The 20781-nt window shown below is 36.8% G+C and overlaps 1 protein-coding gene across 1 annotated transcript in view; it reads left to right on the top strand.

Moving 5' to 3' along the window:
* Window positions 1–20781, top strand: part of LOC128019531 (ephrin type-A receptor 3-like) — a 97884-nt gene that overhangs the window by 65308 nt on the left and 11795 nt on the right. Inside the window, exons 6-12 of the mRNA XM_052605571.1 lie at window positions 4379–4503; window positions 10266–10428; window positions 12269–12371; window positions 12853–12917; window positions 14659–14784; window positions 15999–16184; window positions 20677–20738. Coding sequence (XP_052461531.1) covers window positions 4379–4503; window positions 10266–10428; window positions 12269–12371; window positions 12853–12917; window positions 14659–14784; window positions 15999–16184; window positions 20677–20738 — 830 coding nt within the window. The remainder of the gene's footprint in view (window positions 1–4378; window positions 4504–10265; window positions 10429–12268; window positions 12372–12852; window positions 12918–14658; window positions 14785–15998; window positions 16185–20676; window positions 20739–20781) is intronic.

Below are 20781 nucleotides of genomic sequence, written 5' to 3'. Positions count from 1 at the left end.
TAAATAAATAATCGATCAAACAATCACAATTTCCACAAAAATATATTACTTTTTATTAATTTAACTTAGCTTAAAGGGGGGGTGAAATGCTCGTTTTCACTCAATCTCCTGTTAATCTTGAGTACCTATAGAGTAGTATACTGCATCCTTCATAACTCCAAAAAGTCTTTAGTTTTATTATATTCATAAGAGAAAGATAGTCTGTACCGATTTTTCCCGGAAAAACACGACCGACTGGAGGCGTGACGTGTGGGCGGAGCTAAAGAATCATGAGCGCGAGTAAGCTTTTGCGTTGAGAGCGTTTGGAAGCTGTGACATTACCGTGAGGAAAAAAAAAACATCATCCAAAACAAACCATGGCTAACAGTCAGATTCAGCTGATGCTCTGTAAAAATAAACTCCATCCACTGGTCCCTTAATGCTGTTTTCTTTTGGTAATCTGTGTAGGGTTGTCTTGCCCTGGCAACCAAAAACACACTTCTTTTGTGACATTTCGCAACGCTCTCGCTCTGATCAGTGAATGTCTGTGCTCTCAGTGCTGTTCTATATGGGAGCGCGCGCTCTTCCGGCAGAATCCGACAAAAATTCTCCTTCAAACGTACAACTTAATTTTTTAAACTTTGTCCATGTTTAGCATGGGAATCCAACTCTTTAACAGTGTAAAAAACTCAGTATGCATGAAATAGCATTTCACCCCCCCTTTAACTTAACCTAATTTAGTGTATGTTTGATCACATAAAAGCAGCCATGGATGGCAAAAGAGACATTAAAACATAAAAAGAAATTCCTGCCCCCAGACTTTTGAACAGTAGTGTATGTTGCAGTATCAAGTAGTAGTTAAGTTTATTATATGGCATTAGAAAACATGAAAATGGTAATCTTTAGAATCGCTCACATTACATCAGCGAGGGTCAGATATCATTCTTACACTTCGATTAAAAACTATGAAATGTTGCAGTTTCTCATAATGTTACCGGTCAACAGCCGAACTTGCATTTGGCACTTGGCAAGTGTTAATTTTAAACCCTGATCTGCATGGAAGTGTTTAGCTGGATCATGGCATTACAGAAGGTTTTCAGTGCATTCTTGAAATACGTTGTTGCGGTTTGCCTCTTCTGTTTGGCGTGTGGAGTTTTTGGTGGAAAAGGCCAGGGAGAAAGAAAAGGAGGATCTGAACCCACATTAATGGCATGCTTCTTACCCACATCCGCTGAGCCATATGGAGGACATTTTGAGAACCATGTTCTGCAGAATGTCATTATCTTGACTGAACTTAACTAGGATTATTTACAAATGCTTACATTTTAGCAGTAGCATGCAATCAACTGAATGAATAAATATAGAAATAAAACATTATATACGCTTCACTATATAAATTATACAATGATTCTTATTAAAGAAACTCTTTTCTCTTTGTGTTTGGTTGTTTTATTAAAATTAAAGGGATAGTTCAGACAAAAATTCAACTGTCATTATTTACTCACTCTCAAGTTGTTTTGAACCTGAATCAGTTAAGATCTTAAGCTGTAATCTAATATATAAAGACACACACGTTTTTCTCTCAACTGTTCACTTTCACTTTAGATAAAACCAACTGTGTTTATATGCTAAACTTGTGTGTTATTAACAGTAATTAGCACAATCAGACGCAAAAGATAACTTATTCCAGTAATCAGTCGCTGTTTGACAGGCTGCAGGTGTACGTGCTCAGTAAAAGTGCATGTCAGAACAGCACGCAAATGAAATGTTTAACTTGTAAGACTTTAAAAGACATACAAATTCTGCACTTTTGTGATAGTGAAGTGTCCCACGAGTATTAACTCTACCGCTGAGTTAACATTTGATGTGAATACAGTATGTTTTACAGTATATTTAGATGGTGATGCCAGAACTGCAGATGATAGAAAAAAAGGCAAAAATCATGATAGAGTATACTGTATCACACCCCTAAGCTGAATATTACAGAACAGTAAGTTCCCTTTTTTTCTGCAATTCCCCACTAATTATCCTGTGGTTCTTCTTCTGGAAGGTTTGTGGGAACTGATGATTTCTTTTGGCTTTAAAACAGAGGTGGTCTGTTCAGGAGAACACCAAGAAATATACACCGTAAACCTAGTGAACATCCTGTGGAAAGATCTGTTGCCACAAAATTAGCTGTTCTCACAGGAAACGCATAGGAGACTTGAATGACAATTGTTTTCAGTAGAGTTTGGCATTAGCATGTTGCTAAGCTAACAACTCAAAACTGAAATCCATCAACAGCACAGTATTGAATCAAATTGTCATATTCTTGGAACTATTTTATTCAAAATTAGCCATATTGCTTGCCAAAATCATTGGTTGTTTCAGAGATAGGCTTATTATTATGGGATGAGAGGGTCTGTATTAGCCTACTTACCATTGGAAAAATCAGCCAATCATACAATGGCAGTGAGGTCAGTGGCTGGCTTTCACAGTTCTGCGACAGTTACAGTTTACATTGCACAGTAAAAATATAAAGAGTGTGAATTGCTGGTTACTGCAATTTAAAACTAGGTTTTATTCTGTTCAGTTAAAAAAATAAAATAATAATAAAAAAAAAATTAAAAAGCATGATTGGGCATGACTAACACTGGTAGTAATCATAAAAAAAAGCAATTTCTTTGTTTAAATCTGGAAGCCATAGAACTTCTTTCTTTGAATTATTTTGTTAGTTTTAATTATTTTATTCAGCCAGCTGCCAACACAATTTCTCATTTCAATAAATTACAATTTAAATCAATAAAGATTATTACAATTATACTGACAAATTATCAAATTGAAAGTAAAATCAAATATAAAAATTGTATCAAAAACTATTCAGACACATCAAAAGAGTACCTACAGTATGATGCCATAAAACGCTCCCTAAGAAGGCTGCTCACTTGGTTTTAGAAACGTCATCAGATTCTCTCACTTTGCTGTCACCTTCTTTCAGAAGGTTTGTAGGAACCAGTGCTTTTCTTTTGATTTAAAGACAACGTTGATCTGTTCACCCTGAGATAGACAATGTCAAATGAACGTCTGCTATCCAGACATTATAAATCATAGCTTCCATAGACTGCGGCTTCTATAAAACTTCAATAATTCCTCCCTAATCAGAGTGCCCTAGGGCAGGGGCTGCAAACTGAAACAGACTGAGCCCATCTAGATTCATTAACAAAGAGAAATAGACAAAAATATAAAAAAAAGACAGAGTTCCAGGGGTAAAGAAGCATTTCAAGACTGTATAATCGGAATCAAGGAAAGTATGAACATATGAAAGAACAACATGTTTTTCCTGTGGTCTAATAAAATTAAGAGACGGGCAAGTCTGATGCCTCTGTGGCCTCATTGCTGCCTCGCAATTACGGAGCTGTAAACTTGAAAAAGAACTTGAGCACCAGGCTGAAGGAGAGAAGGACCGGCTCTGACTTGAGTTACCCTCACAGACTGTGACCATGTGAAAGGCCAGAGCGGAGGGTGAACGCGATTTCACCAAGTACAACATGTTCCTATATTTTTGGACTGTAATATTGATCCAGGAACATGTCTTACTTGCCAAAATCACCGTGACCGGAGACGTTGCGATGGATGCCTGTAGCATACTTAGAGATGTGCAAAACTAGGTGACTAGTCGGAGGGTTATGTAAATGACTAGATTGCTAATCTATCTAAGGGATGGCCTGAATAATTATAATTAAGCTTGATCAAATGGTGGTGTTTACAAAAGAAAACAGCTAGAAAGAGCACAGTCAAAGAGTTTTGAGACACATTTGTAAAATATACATTTAAGTTGTAACCGTCAGCAACAGAGTAAGGCATGAATGACACAGTGAGTAGAGATCAACATTGATTATAATAAGCAATGTTTCCTGAGCGGGAAATCAGCATATTAGAACGACTTCTGATCATGTGACACTGAAGACTGGAGGAATGATGAAAATTCAGCTTTGGTAACATAAATAAATTACAATTTACAATATATTCAAATACGAAACAGTCATTTTTAGAAACTGGGTTACTGGTAAATGGATTACTTCATAATTGGGGGTCGTGGCATTACAAAACCCTAAATTAATGAGCCAAGCTTTAAACTTAGAGGTACTGAGTTGACATGAAAGTAGCCACTGTTTGCAGGAACCAGCCATTGCCTGATTACATCCATTTGTCTTTCAGTCCCAACTTTCCCAACTTTGAAACTAGCCCCCAGTGAAGAGCAAACTCGATTAGGTCAACAGGAACCAGTTCACAGGAGGCAAATTGTTGAATGAAAATGTCAGCTGAACTTCCCGTGACCTTAGGCTTTATGTGCTTGTAATACCATCACAGCCTGAGTGGAAACAGCTAATCCACTTTTTTTCTCTCTTTCTCTGTGCAGCTCCATCTGCAGTGACCGTCATCAGGAAGGACCGAACATCCAGAAACAGCATCTCACTGTCATGGATGGAGCCAGAGAGACCCAATGGGATCATTTTGGACTACGAGGTCAAATACTATGAGAAGGTGGGAGCAGTTTACTGCGTTCACTGCATTAACATTTTTATTTGAAGTCATCACTTCGCCCTTATAACTGGCATCATTAGAAATCTTGGTCCAGAGTGCACATTCATATACCTGGGAGCATTTTATGTCATTAGTTGATGTGGCTTAATTTGATTGTTCTTGGTGAAATAGAGTCTGTCTGCTAAGAGATGTTTGCCTGAAATGACATTTTTAACCAATGTTACCTTAATTTTGCGTTGTTTGAGTGAAACCTATTTCTTCTAGACAGGCCCTTCGGCCAACTAAACAGAATCTCCTCAGTGCTCACATGTTTTTTTCTTTGTTTCTTTATTTTTTCTTTGTTTATTTATTTATTTATTTATTTATTTACAAAGAAAACATAGTATATTTTATAAACTGTAATATAGTGCATTATATATCCAGTATAAACACATCATATAAATACTTAAAAAAAAATATATATATATATATATATATATATATATATATATTAAAAATATGTATTTAATTATTTATTGCACCCAAATGTTTGTATATGACATCACATGTATATAAAAATTTTAAACCAAAGAAATATGGAATATAAAGGCAATAAACACGCAGAATCAATATGCATCTTCACTGCTTAAATACACATTTCAGCACATAAGTAATAGTATTTGACATTGCCCAGACTTATACAATCAAAACCAGACCGCTTGTTTAAACTGAACATGTTACTTACAGCATTCAAAATAAATGAAAGGCCATATTTGATCAGAATTGCAGGGTTTTTATTTATTTATTTTTTATCACATTTCCTTTCACAATGAGCCAGAACGTGCTGTGATGATTGCAAAACATGGGTTTCTGTTAGATTATAGATGGTCTTGTTGGACTTACATCTGTTAATGCGGCTGAGCTTTGGAAGTTTCTGATAATGTTCAAGCTGTATTATAAAAACATCCTAACTCTGAATCCTGTCTGTATAGTAATCACTTCCATTGAGTAAACAGAACTTTTTCTTGAGTCAAGAATTAAGATAGGAAGTTTCTGCAATACAGCCCTAGAAGCCTAAATTGGAAGTAATATATTGGAAATGGGGTGATATGACTCAACTCACAGCACTTTTCGAATGAAAAACTAATCCAAAACAGCTTTTTCCGGGGTGCCCAAAGAGCCTGTAAGTGTCACCAGTGAGCATCTGTTTGTAAAAAGAGATTTAATCTGTAGATATGTATATATAGCAGTTTTATAAATGCGGTAGGACATCGACTGACAAAACCCATCATGGAAAGAAACGAACTCATGACTCCAGTGGAAACCTAGTGACTAATGCAAACATCACATTTGGTCTCAATCCGACGACAATCATTTCTACTCCTTTTCTGAACGCAGCAAAGAAACCATTTCAAACCTTTAGACTTTGAATGCAAAACCACAAATGGAGCGCATCAGGTTTTATGGTTTGAGGAGGCCTCGGATATAAATTCTCTCTGCCATGGAAGACGAAACCAATACCTTGCGTCATATTGTATGCATCTCCGTTCCAGTCATAAATCTTTTCCCAGGTTGTCACCATTCACTGCTCACAACATCATGTGATCAGCTGGAAACCATACACAGGTGTGTCAAAAGTTTTGCTGCAAAAAATGTATATTCTTACCATGTGTCCTAGGTCCACATCAGCCACCTCCCAGCTCTGGGGGTTGACAAGGCGTGCAATTGTTACTTTTCGACAAGTACGCTATTGGTGGAATTTAATATGCTTGTCATGTTCTACTTTGACAGTCTAAATATTGCAATCTTGGCTTACAGCCTTCCTCTAAAGAATCAATTCTGTAAATATGAAATGGCTTTTCCAAAGCATTCCTTCCATCCAAGCTGGAGGAGAAATAAACATTCTCGAATACGCTCCGAGATCAATACGATAAACGGATGAAATAATCACAAATGTGTACCATTTCCACTTCCGCGAAGAACATTAAAAAGCTGTACCCATCAATAACGTCAATTTTCGAGTGTTGCAAAAAAGACGAGAGCGATCGGCAATGCTGTAACGTCAGGGAAACATGAGCCAGAGCGCTCAAGTATTTAGAGATGCTTGAATTGTAAGGCTCTTTCCGCTCTCATAGCATTGTTAATTTGATATATACACACAAAGAGGAGAGTATTTCCCCCCTGGCGTATAATCAAAAAGAGATTTACTTTAAGTAAAGCAACATGGACCTCTAAGACCTCCGGACTGGATGAGGCTTTCTCACAGGAGCTGCATCACTCGGGTTACCGTGCTTCTAGATGCCCTTTTGTGAATCCATTAAGCGCAGTTTGTTTGATTGTGCGCTATACAACATTATGCAGTGTAAACATCATGGAGGTTTTGAACTTGGCCTGTTGATGCCACATTTTCTTTGAAAAGTCACTTAGCAGTTCTGCCTCTCTTTTATGAGGTTTATATGTTCAATTCTGCGTTTTTTCAGTGAATCCGGTAAGAAGTTTTGGGGCCCTCTTTCCTTCTCAATGTGTGTGTGTTTTGTGAGGGTAAAGGTGGCTTGTTATCCTCTGCCAACCTACATCACGGGGCACCAAGGGTCTTACCGAGGGTGTCCCTAGCTTTTCCACATGGCAGCACCGCTTGTGCAGGATTTTGGCGACTCCAGCTATGCCTGATGAAGCAGTGCCTCATAAGATTGTGTAATTAACAGGAATCAATGGAGAGACGGACTAGATTTCATTGTGAACAGGGAACACTGCGCCACCCAGGGTCAAATGAGACATGGAGGATTTCAAGACCCCCCGAGTGTACCTGTGCAAGATGGTGAAACTAGCCTGCGATGAGCTGCCTTTTGCTTGCAAATAAGGGGATTATGGCTGAGCGAAAGCATTTCCACTGGAGGAGCTTTGGGCCTCACTGATCTCACAGAAAGACGCATCACAAAGGTCCTCTGTAGGAAGCACAGGATCCAGCACTCTATCATTGCCAGCAGATGGAAAAGAGCTATCAGCATATTTAGACTGAATTTAAATGCTGGCTCAAGAGAGTTAAGCCACTATCCTCAAAAAGTCAAAAACTAAGCAAAACATGGACAAACCAGTCACTCTTTGTAAACTTTGTTCAGTGTGAGGGCAGTATTCTTGAATATGACCAGACTTTAATAAGGATTAATACATCTTTTTTGCTGTATCACTCAGCCCTAGTATTTGGAGTTTAAAGAGATACAGAATCAAATGAGCTGCTGGTCTTAAACACTTGCATGAGCTTTCAATTTTGAACTTAAGACCTCTTTGTCATGATGAAGATGAACGCTGTCTTGGAGACAACCGAATCCTATCCTGTCTACAGTTTCAGTATGTGTGTCTCTGTGTGGTCATATAGTCAAACTATTTACCCACTCAAGCTACGGAATGTTTTTGCTGCGGGAAGAATTCTGGACCATTGCCACTGGAGACTGTTCTAGGGCTTTCTTTCACACCCTCAGATCCCCTGCCAGTTCGGGAGAGGAGACTCGCACATTGTCAGGGCCCAGTTAAGTTCCAAACCCAGAGCCGTGCTTGCTTCAGAGCGAGGGAGACGTTACCCACTTCACCTAGAGCAGAAGACATCACAGGATCGGACAGCATGTAAGAGCCCTCTGAAAACTGACCCTAAAAGAGCAGCGCTGATGTGGCACAACAATACTGAGCCTCACTCAAGACCCAATCCCTATACGGCTCATTAATCACACGGCATCTGTAGGAAAGCAGCCGGGGGGCCGACCGGACTGGGTCGTGACTGGAGAGGAGAGATTGTGTTAAGGGTTTTTTTAGATGGGCAAGCATGGGCTTGCAGCCCATAAGGGCTATAATGGGCAGGTGGTGTTTAGATCAGTGCCTCCAATGTTGCAAGACTAAAGCCGAGATCATCTGGCACTTTCACAGATTGTTAAGAAGGCTTAAAATGAACTGACCTGGTCAGTGAGTACTAAGCAATGTTTCCTCTAAACTGCCTGTGTACTTCCTGCACAGACGGACCGAAATCTGTGCAGAAGGCAGAATCTGAAATGATTAGAGAGCTCTCCAAACAAAACTACATGAACAGACACAATTTAAACTGAAGCCCATCAAATTGTTTCTGTTTTTTTTTTTTTTTTCAGTATTGTAGATAAATTATATTTTATTTTATTTTTATTTGCCACAATTAAATTACTTCCTGACAATTCAAAAAAATGTCATAATTATGCTGTTGTTGCTGTTATTATTACTATACTGTACAATATATTATATAATTTGGTCTAACAAAAAGCCTATTAAACACAAAAATAAACTTTTGAAATGTAATCTGCTTTACACAATTTTATATATATATATAAATATATATATATATATATATATATATATATATATATATATATATATATATATATATAAATATATATATATATATAATCTGACAGCATATATATATATATATATATATATATATATATATATATATATATATATATATATATATATATATAATCAGCCAATACAAAAAAAAAGAAATATCCTCTCAAATCTCATTTGCCATTAATTACTTCATCGTGGGAAATGTAATTACCTACAGTGAGGACAAGCGGGCTAATCTTAGAGGTCAGTGATGGAGCAAAATGCAAATGAACTTTTGAAAGTTTGCCGTAACACCTAGCCATGGCTGAAGACTGATAAGTTATATGAATGAATGTGTTGGATAGCACCGACAAATGAGTGTTCTCTCTGTTTGTGGGATGTTTTCCCTCTTTTCAGGACTTCTACAATAAATAACAGAATCCTCCGCTCTTCCTCATTTCACTCCTGCCTCTTTTTCCAGTAAGAGAAACATCTGGAAACAATGGTTTGAAAGCATAGACACCCTATAAATCTTTTTATTTTTATTTTTTTGGAGAGAGGATCAGCGTACCACAGACATTTTTAGAAAAGTTATCCAAATTTGAATAGAAGGTGGCAGTATATTAAGATGAGTTGGCACTGTCCCAAGCAGCCTTAGATGCTCCTGATGAGCATGCATTTTGCCGTCTGGTGGGACGTCCCTCTCCTGTCTGCTCGAAAGGTCACATGTCAGGCAGCTGGATGTCTCTGTATGTCTCTAATGAGATATGATTAACTTCAAATGCTCACTATTCCTGTTTAAGACAAGGCTCTGTGTAAGTGTCCTTAGGTCGCTCTGAAGTAACAGTCCCACGAAGATATGTTTATGTAGGTGGTAATAATGCATCTCACTTTTCATAAACTATTCAAATCCATTTGAATAAAATCAAGTCCGGCTAATATTTTCTTATTGAATAGCCGGTACAACTCAGAAATATACTACTGTTGAAAAGAAATACTTGTTATTCAGAAAGAATTAACTAAAAATATATAAAAAAAGAACTAAAAATAAAATAAATTAAAAATAGTAAAATATGAACCAATTGCATTTTAAAACTGAAAAATGGTTAAATATTTTACACTGTATAATATTTCACAATATTACTGTTTTTACAGTATTTTTACAGTCTCTAAGATTTATTTTTAAAACATTAAAAAAAATCTTACCGGCCCCAGATATTTATGAGTAGTGTACTTGAGATTATGAATTAAAATATGATGTGAAAAGTTTGTTCTATCCTTGTTCTTCCATATTTCTATGAAAAAAAGGTGCATTTGAGTCACCATTAATCTGATTCATTAATCTGGCATTTATTTATAAGGCTAAAGATGCTCAGATTTGTATGTTAAACTAAAACAAACATATCTCTGTTTCCCTCTTGCTTTGTTTCCTACAGCAGGAACAAGAGACCAGCTACACCATCCTGAGGTCAAAGGGCACAAACGTTACCCTGAATGGGCTAAAACCCGACACCACCTACCTGCTGCAGATCAGAGCGCGAACCGCAGCTGGATACGGCAGTAGCAGTCGCAAGTTTGACTTTGAGACCAGTCCAGACTGTAAGCACTTACATACTTTTTGTCATTCTGTTCTCTATTTACAGTCACATCCCCTTGCTGCCACAATGCCAGATTCAGTTCATTCACAGCTGTACAGCACAATGAACAATACAGACAAAGGCTCGCAATTCACACAGTATAAACCACTTGGTTAAAACGATACATGCTGCATCTTTTGTCCCATGATGGCAGGTGTTGTCTGAAGCTCTATTAAGCACTTAGACTGAGCATTTTGTTAACCCCTATGTTGTGGTGCAGCTTTGCTGAAGGCCTTTTTATCTAATGAAACAGTTATAGGAAATCAATGCATACTCATGTAATGAAATGACACTGTGAGTGGCTCTCCACAGGTTTCTGAGCACGTCAGTGAACTGTTGGTGCCTCTGAATGTATAGCTTTTGTGAAATGTACGTCAGTATGCTACTGAGATCACCGTTTATGCGGAAATGTTCTGAATATGGAATTATGTTTCTCATTCACCAGATATTCCATAAAGAAAATGTTTTATGAATAGAGATAAATATGTAGGGTGGTGTGTAAATTGTGTGGAATAATCTGATGACTTGATTACTGAGTACTAGAATACAAAAGCTACAGATCTAAAAAAAAAATATATACACATTTCCTAGGAATTATTTTGGATTAATCTTTTCGGCATCAGAGCTAATCATTTACATTGGCATGCAACCTCCTGCTGCTGCTTTGTTTTTCTTTGCCATCACTCAATATGTGTGAACAACAGCTGATAAAAAAAACAACTGTGCTGTCATGTCACATATTTATGATACATATTTAAAAGCTTGATTAAGAATGGATTGAGAATACAAGATTGTTTCTAACTTACTGTCAGCTCCATCTACTGAAGGAAAACAGACACATCACACATGTTTTAGCTACAAATGGGAAATACTTATAATGTTGGAAATTATCTAATAATTACAAATACTGTACTGTTTATGAGTGGACATATCATCCTTGTGATGGAAAATGTGCGCACAATTATTTGAAATTTAAATTCATTGTAAAAATCAATCTGTGTGACCCTGTTAAACTCTTAAAGCAAGTCAAAGTAAAACGATTAGAGGGACCTTCAGGACCTTCATACACTTTAGCATATTAAAAAACTAACTCTTATTACAGAACTCAAATATACTCTCATTTCAGTTGAAACTTACATGTCATGAATTAAAATATATTTGTAAATACACATTTATAATGATGAAGTTGCAATTTTAAATCTAATATCACACTACAGTTGAAGTAACACGTGTCAGTCAACACATCGCAATAAGTGTACTTTAAAGCAGGAGTAAAAAGTTAAAAACGGAATTCAAATTAAAAAATTTCCATTTACAAGTTTACAAAGTGCAAAAGTGTACTTAAGTGTGTTACAGTGTAAACATTTATATGGTGTACTCTCTTTAAGTACACTTAGGCAATCTTTTATTTCATTAATATCATATTATCTGAAAGTATTTTTATTTTAAATACAATTTAAAAAATCGAAGCAAACTACAAATTCACACTCAATACAATTAAGCACACTTCTTTTTCACAAGAGGATATATTAAATTAAATTAAAATTAAATTAAATGTATGCATTTAGCAGACGCTTTTATCCAAAGCTACTAACAGTGCATTCAGGCTATCAATTTTTACCTATCATATATATATATATATATATATATATATATATATATATATATATATATATGTATATATATGTATATATAGTCTCTTTTTTATTTCTTACTGATAATTAAATGTTCCTGAAAAGCTGCATAATCTATTCAATGTGTATTTAAAATCTCTCTTTATCTCTTTCTGTCTTTTCCCACAGCCTTTTCCATCTCCAGTGAGAACAGTCAGGTGGTTCTGATCGCGGTCTCCTCCGCCGTGGCCATCATCCTCCTCACTGTAGTGCTCTACATTGTGATTAGCAGGTCTGTCTGTCAGTCAAAGCGCAGTCACACAGAGGTTTAAGTGTGCCCATATTGAAGCTGTCACTTTGCTGTCTCAAGTCTCTCCGCAGGACCTCTGACCTCCCACCCTTCAGATATGAAGTATGGAAATGTGTGCCTCTTCATGTCTGCTGCTTATATATAGTCATAGATGATTCACTTGGCAGAAGCCGTGTTATTTTTCCTGCCGAATGTAATGGGCACCGAAAGAGTCGAGTGTCATGTCATGCAGAAGGGCTGATTTTGGCAGTCGGCACCATTGAAAGAGTTCATGAATCTATGGCTCATTATAAGACCCCAGAACACTGTCATGCCTCATAGCAAAGCAAAACAGTCAAGTTGATCCTGGCTCGGACTTTTGTCTGTTCAGGTTTTAGTCGCTTCGTACATCGTTTAGAAAAGCAAAATGTTCCAGTTATAGCCATTAAGAATAATTAACGCTTTTCATCACTTTAATTGACAGGTTTTGTAGATACAGCAAGTCCAAACATCCAGATGAGAAGAGGCTGCCCTTTGGCAACGGCCACTGTGAGTATATTTATACCTCAATAATTCTTCAGTCTTGCAAGTATTCGGGTTCTTTCCAAGTGTTTAATACTCGGTCCTGACAAATAGTTCAAATCAAAACAGAGTTTTGCTGTAGTATTTATTTTTAAATGTCAGACAGCCCACAAGAACCCAGTGACGGTGGAGGTTTTTATAATATGCCTTTGCTCCCGAGACACAGCAAGCCAGTTGTCCATATGCTACCATTTTTCACATTGGCAGAGGTATCAGGAAGGAAATTTAATGGCGGCCCACACAATTTCTCTTAGATTAACCTGCATGAGGTGCCCTGTAGGACTATAGCTTAACTGATTGGGTCTTCCATAATAGACCTATCCATCTTCAAACCCAGCTAATTGCATTTCTTGACAACCCTAGCTTCCTATACTTAAGATATAAATCGACAACCTCTGCAACGAAATATGGTATTTTGTCGCACAGCAAATGCTGCTCATGAGTATCAGTATTTTTACAGTGCAAGACACTTTTTGCAAGGCAGTACTGTATAAATATTCCTCACACATACTAATTTGAGTTTTTTTCTAACTTGCCAACCCAAAGCGTTTTACTTCTGCAATCAAATCAGTAAACACACCAACACATTTGAAGTTGTGTAAATAATTTCAGTCTTAAAGTCAACATGAATTCAGAATAGACATTTATTCTTTTCATTGCAGTGTTTATTATAAATTTTGTAAAAAAAAAAAAAAAAAATTGCAAATAAATGTATAAAATGTTTTAAAATTCATGTCACGGGCACTGAAGAAAAACGTATTTTTAATCACTCCCTTCCATGAGTTTGCAGCGATAAGCATCCAACGATCCAATCAGTTCCTGACTAAATCAAATCCCGCCCTACATTTACCCATTCTAGCAGTTATACCAAAATATGTCACCATATTTATATGTCACTATTTCATGTTGGTTCTAAGGTGCGTTCACATTTGAATGTTATATCCATTCATTTCACTGGGAATTGGCACACATTCAGTGGCATAGAAATTTCCTTATGCATATATCGCATTGGGTTTAAGTTTTGTGAACTGTGGCTGAAATTTGCAGCTGTGGGGCCGGAGGGTTGTAAGTTAGCAACCAAGCACAACAAAAGATCCAGAATGGATGAGGCACTCGTGCTAGTTTTCTACACACTAATTTTCAAATTGTATAACGGTATGCAAAAACAAACTTATTCAGGGTTGAATTGGTGAACAATCTTTTTAATGACCTTTATACTTTTAAGGAAATGTAATAAAAATGTTTGTCATGTCGTGTTACATTGACAGAATGTAAACACTGAAACCGTATAAAGAGTTAAACAGTCCAGAAATAAAAATGCCTTTCATATTCTCCATAGGAAGCTTGATTTTTAACGATAACCTAAATTTTTAACAATAACCTAATAATAAACCTTTAAAGACAGACCTACTGTGAGCACAGAGGTTGTTTGTCGATGGTATACTGTACGCTTTTACTGAAGCAATCTGTTCACATCGTATCAATCGTAGTTAAACACATATCCAATGATGCTATAAAAAAATAGAAAAAAACATCCACCAATCAGATCGTCACAGCGAGTAAATTGCACCCATGAAGCACCACAAATGACATAATCTAGTCGGTTTCCCCATACTCTCAAAACACTTAAATGTAATGCAAAATTTGCATTAAACCTACAATGAAGCATTGGTATTTCGTTCATCTTGTTCATTTTGTTTGATTTTAGTAAGACTGCCTGGCATCAAGACCTACGTGGACCCACACACTTACGAAGACCCGAGTCAGGCCGTGCACGAATTCGCTAAGGAACTGGAAGCGTCCTGTATCGCCATCGACAAAGTGGTTGGGGCAGGTATGCGGTGTCATCCCTCACTCTTTGGTGCAATGAAACGAAGTTACCAGTCTGGGACCAAAATACTCTTGTAACAAACATGGCAGGTGGTGTAAATGAGAATCATTTAGCACCGCAGCTGGAGGTGTGTGGCTTTGAGATGGGGAAGTGCTCATCCTCACTGCCTCAATGCGTTTAATAGACTGCCTGCAGCCAGAGCAGAGGAGCATGGGTAAGCAGAGCACGCCTCCGGCTGGGATATTATATTTCACCCCCCACAGCTCTCTCTCTCTCTCACTCCGCATCCCTGATGTCTTAAACAGCCAAGCACATATCAAGATAATGCCTTGTGATTCATGGCTCTGTAATGCAGCAGTGCCCAGCAAATAAAAAACTGTTCACTTTGGATGTACCACTGTAAAGTCGGCATACAAGCATCAAGGGGTCACGTCCTACAAATAAGCACATTCCCTGCTTTAGATGTCACTCCTATTGTAAATCTGCATTTTACAGCTTTCGTACACCTTGGCAAGCGATGCAAAAGTGCAGAAAGGGGTTGTTGTTTTATAATTAGCTTGGAAAATGATCTATTAGCGTGGATTCGGTAGACCTTCATTTGACAGCACACTGTAGTTCATCAGAGTGATCACTGCTGAGGATTAGGCCAGGTTGATGTTTAAGATGGTCAGCATCATCTGAACGCTGGCCAAGTCCAGCATGGTGACTGTTTAGACAGCTTGCAATTATCCCGGCTAACTTCTTCCAGACATCAAGCCTGGATTTCACCCATCTCTCTAAACTTGCATGTGAAATAAAGTAATTGCACGTCGAATTACGCAAACAGGACACGGCCCTGGCTTGGATGTTTGGGTGGTGATATCATCTGTACCCAAATGTCCATCCAAGACTCTGTCAGCATCATCCATTGTGGAGATCTGATCTCCTGCTGAGCACTTAGAGGTTTGCCTTACACCTGCGTACGTGCCCTAGAAATCAATCGAAGTGGGATCTGAAGTGGGAGAAATCTCCAGGTCATTCCTATTGGATGTTTTGTCCCATCTTCCCAGAGATGACTATGTCTTGTTTCGTTGACAGACAAAGCTTAGGTGTAATTCTTAAATCTAACAACTTAAGTGAGGAGAGGTAATTAACATGGATGCAGTTTAATTAGAACAGAAGTCAGTGCTTCTCATGCTACACCTTCATTTTTTTCTAAAATAAGAGTCTCTCTCCAGGGGAGTTTGGAGAGGTGTGCAGCGGCCGATTGAAGCTGCCGTCTAAGAAGGAGATCTGTGTGGCCATCAAGACGCTCAAAGCTGGATACACAGAGAAACAAAGGCGGGACTTCCTCAGTGAAGCGAGCATCATGGGACAGTTCGACCACCCCAACATCATCAGGCTGGAGGGTGTTGTCACACGCAGTAAGTTCCACTCCGCATTCAGTACACACACCTGTTTAAACTTTACTTCTGATACCATTTCTATTAACCCATGTTAAAAGGAGAAAGCTGAGTGATTTAGTGTTTTTTTTTTTTTTTGCTGTGTTTATGAAAAGCATATGATAATTCTCATGTGCTGTATGGTGAGTTGAATCCGTTCAGAAGATCCATTTATCATGTTTAGATTTGTTAGTTCAAAGCTCGTCCTTTAGGGAGTATCTCATATAAAACATTAGCTGTTCCCAGTTATGGAATATTAGTGGATGTCATGAAGTTGGCAAATCATTTGCACAGAAAGCCACTGTTTCATTGACCCCTCTCTTGTAACATTGGGCCGATGTCCAGCATGAGAGACAATTCACACAGGGCTGTAAATCATGCAAGCTTGTAAATCTCCCTAGATCCGTTTCTATTGTGTAGCATGATCAAAGTGAAAAGCTCTAATCCATTCCACAGTCCTCCTCAAGGGCTCAGTAGGGCTGTTTTTCCTAATGATATAGGTGAAAATAGAAAAAAAAAAATCTTCACACTTTACCTTATCTGACTTCAAACAGACTGCTAGTATTAAAGCTGGGGTATATTTAATTTTGCACGTTTTGCTCCGTCTCGCGCACGGCCTTTAAAATTTCATACAATCCATTGATAGTGAGCACAGATGGATGTGTACAGCGTATGCGCATTACCAAGTGGACCCAATGAATTTAGAATTTAAATGTTCAATCAGTTGCATGTGCGCACAAAGATCAGGGTTTTGAGGAGTTTTGTTTGCATGGTCAAGCAATTAAACCACTAAATATAAATTGTCCGCAAATGCACTTTGCAATACATATAGTATTAGTCAATAATTTGGAATAATTATGATTTTTTTTAAAGGTTTTTGATCAAAATAAATGAAACAAAATAAATAAATGTAAACTGAAATAGCATTACACTTTTAAAGCACCACTTCAATTTTAAAATGCAATTTGTTACTATGATGTACTCCAGTCACCTATCATTCATTTTCAGAAATCAGTCTAATATGCTGAATACTGATCACATAAATGCAGACTTGGTGAGCATAAGACACTTTATGTTTCAAAAACATGTAAAAATCGTAATTATTCCAAACTTTTGACATGTTGTGTATTGTTCAAAAGCACATGTTGAGGTAACTAAACAATAACGCATAATAGCATATTTTTATTCCAAATAAATAATTTATATATATAAATATATATATATATATATATATATATATATATATATATATATATATATATATATATATATATATATATATATATATAAATACATTAAGTAAGTATTATTTAGTCTTTTTACTTCAATTTTGTGATTCATTGAGGCTTTAATAAATCCTCACATATTTACTTAGTACTGTTCCTGGCCAAGTTTTGCTTCATTTTACTTAAAGTAGTTTTCTGAAGGGAATGTAAGTTCTCTTTCATGCCGTAATTCCTCATAAAATGAGGATTATGTTGGCTGAGGATATCTTACTGTGCTCACGCTTCAGAGTTCTTAACTGTAAATAATGGTGAAACTTCATTGTAAATGAATGTCATTTGTGGCTGTTGCTGGGGAAGAACGACACTGTGTAATGTGTGTGTGTGTTTAGAGAGGTGGTGCACTTTGCGTGTGATTGAAAGTAAGTCTGCAGTGTAGAGTTTGGCCCGTGGGGCCAGGAGAGGTTGGCATGTTTCATCTGTACCTCTGACGTGATGTGATTTATTAACTCTGCCCTGTTAATTCTTAATAATCCAGAGACTTTCACACCCCATTTAACCTGCTGCTTTTGGCCCTGCATTAGGCAAAATATTAGCGGAGCTGTGATTGCTGCTTCGCTGAGATGAAGGGGCCAGGTTTCTGATTATGAGCGGGATTCCAGGATCAAAAGTTTAGAGGAGAGACGTGCGGTTTTTTTGCTATCAGAAACCATAAAACAACTCAGCTGAAATCTAAAGACCAGTCCAGTTTGGGTAATGATTTAACTGTGTTCAGAGAAACATTTTACCCAAAAATAAAATAAAATTATAATAACAAAATCTATTGTTTTCCAGTAAATATTTGGATATCATTAAAACAATATACATTTATTTATTCTCTATTTGTTTTATTTTTTGTTTTTGTTTGCTTTTTTGTTGTTGTTTATTTATTTATTTTTTGGTAAATAGATTTTATGCCAATGCACTTTGTAGGATTTACGGTTTAAAATTTTGTATTAAAAATCTTTAAATTAAAAACACAATTTTTATATATTTTCCATTGGTGTAAGAAAAAACTACTTATTTCGGGATATACTCTCTAAACACTCTAATATTTTGTATAGCTTAGTCTCATTGTTTTATACAAAGTAAATGTATATCATTTTAAGATGCAATTAAAATAAATAAATAAATATTTTTGCAGTGTTAATACCACTCTTTGGAATAAATGACTTGATGACAGCGAGACTGTTGTTACAGTATATTCATGTGTTGTGCAGTGTTGCTCTTCTGCACTCATTTTAATTGCATGTTTCATAAATCTCATTCATCACTGTGCCATGATGTCTGCTGTTGGGATGCAGGGAAGAAAAAAGGACTCAATTATGACTACTGCACATACATATTATGACAACACGGACTGGTCATCAGGTTATTATCGATATAAATTCGTTTTACATGCAGGCTTTGAAATAAGGCGCAGATAAAGTGCAGATGATTAAAGTAGTGATTTACGAGCGGCAGGATGGAGAAAATAAAGCTGTCAGACAGTGACAGTTGACCTTGTGGTCTTTCCAAGTTCAGGCCAAGACTCTTTTCATCCTGCAGGAAAGTCTTATTTCGGTGAAGTCACAGTAAGTCATGGTTATGATTGCTGACCCGCTGTGTCAGAGGTGTCATGTGAAGAGGTGCACCTCTGCTCCGATTGCCCCACTCTTGTTATGAGCTTCAGATAATGTCTGTGATGTGTTGAAAACCTGGTGTGTAGCCATCAACCTGATCTATTCACCCTCTCAAGCTCTATGCAAAAAATAAAAATCAGTTGCTTAACCCGGAGCCTTTTATAACACCCACATGTGGCAGCGGGTGCACTGTTAGAGTGAATCTCATGAAACCTGTCAGGAACTCAGCCCAGAAACAAATTGTGTTTTAAATTATATTTTGCTTGAAATAGACACACCTCATGACATTTTGATGGCAATTAAGCATATAAATGTATGTTTATATACAGTGTTGGGGAAAGTAACTTTTAAAAGTAATGCATTACAATATACTACTTACAGTAGTTACTTTTTATGGAAAGTAATGCATTACATTACATCTGTGTGATTGTTGCATTACTTTTTAAATATGAGCAGGGCTTGATTGTTTTTAATATAAGAAGTTATATTTCTAGCAAATGTAAAAGCTCATTCACACCAAAAAGTGTAATGAATAGACCTCAGGCTGAAGGAAAATAAATTAATGTCTGTACAGTAGAAAACAGGAGAAGAACACTCTTATGTAATTAAAAAAAAAAAAAACAATGTAGCACAATTCTAACATCATCTAAAGTCATTTTTGCTTTTTAGTATGGTTGAACTGGATCATCAAAGGTCAGCAGCAAAGACATTTGTTAATAATACATTTGTGTTATTTAACATTTAATTATTGCAGGTTTGCGTCATATTCTCAGTTTGCATTTAGCTGTTTTAATTCATTTTGTTAATAGTTCTTTGCGAGTGGGATGAATTAATGCACTTTCAGATTTAGTCTAGAAGTACAGTAACATCATGTTCACACAGCGCACACAACGCCTCTGTACTTCTGATTTCTCCCAATATGGGGAAAGAAGACTTGTCAGTCAGTAAATGAGAAATCAAAGTAAAAAAAAAGGTAACTGATATTTTCTTGTAAACTAAAAATGAATGCGATACTTTACTAGTTACTTGAAAAAAGTAATCTGATTACGTAACTCGCGTTACTTGTAATGCGTTACCCCCAACACTGCTTATATAAATATAATAAATTATATTTTAAAATGGTTATTTTTAATTTGTCATATAATTAATATTTCATAATATTTCATAATATCTTGCTTTGCAGTCTTCGTGAGCACAAGAGACGTCTTTCAAAAACATTTAAAAACCTCACTGACCCCAAACTTTTAAACATGCTTAATTGTCTTGAAATAGTGCAAAAAAATTTCTTGACCGGTTTCATAAATCTCCTCTTGACGTATTTGATGCTGTCATTGAAATAACTTTGTAAGTCATCATGCTGAGCGTATATATCTAAACTCAGGGGTCAAACTTATCCATGCCTTTGAATGTATTATATTTTTCTCTTGAAAACTCTTGTCTTTGAAGATGTTTTCTTTTGTCCAACATGGGCATACATTGGGTAATTCAGCCTTCCAGGAGACATGACACCATTGCAGCAGAGCACAGCTCAATTTTGGCACATCTTTTCTCGATTAGATTGAGACATGTCTGAATTTTCTCTCTCCTTAGGTAAACCTGTGATGATAGTGACCGAGTACATGGAGAACGGCTCTTTGGACGGCTTCCTGCGAGTGAGTCTGACACGCTGAGCTCATTTAATGAGACACCATTATG

Source organism: Carassius gibelio, chromosome A9 (genome assembly GCF_023724105.1).
Source record: "Carassius gibelio isolate Cgi1373 ecotype wild population from Czech Republic chromosome A9, carGib1.2-hapl.c, whole genome shotgun sequence".
In the NCBI taxonomy this organism is placed as follows: domain Eukaryota; kingdom Metazoa; phylum Chordata; class Actinopteri; order Cypriniformes; family Cyprinidae; genus Carassius; species Carassius gibelio.
This window is presented reverse-complemented; position numbering and strand designations above follow the sequence as displayed.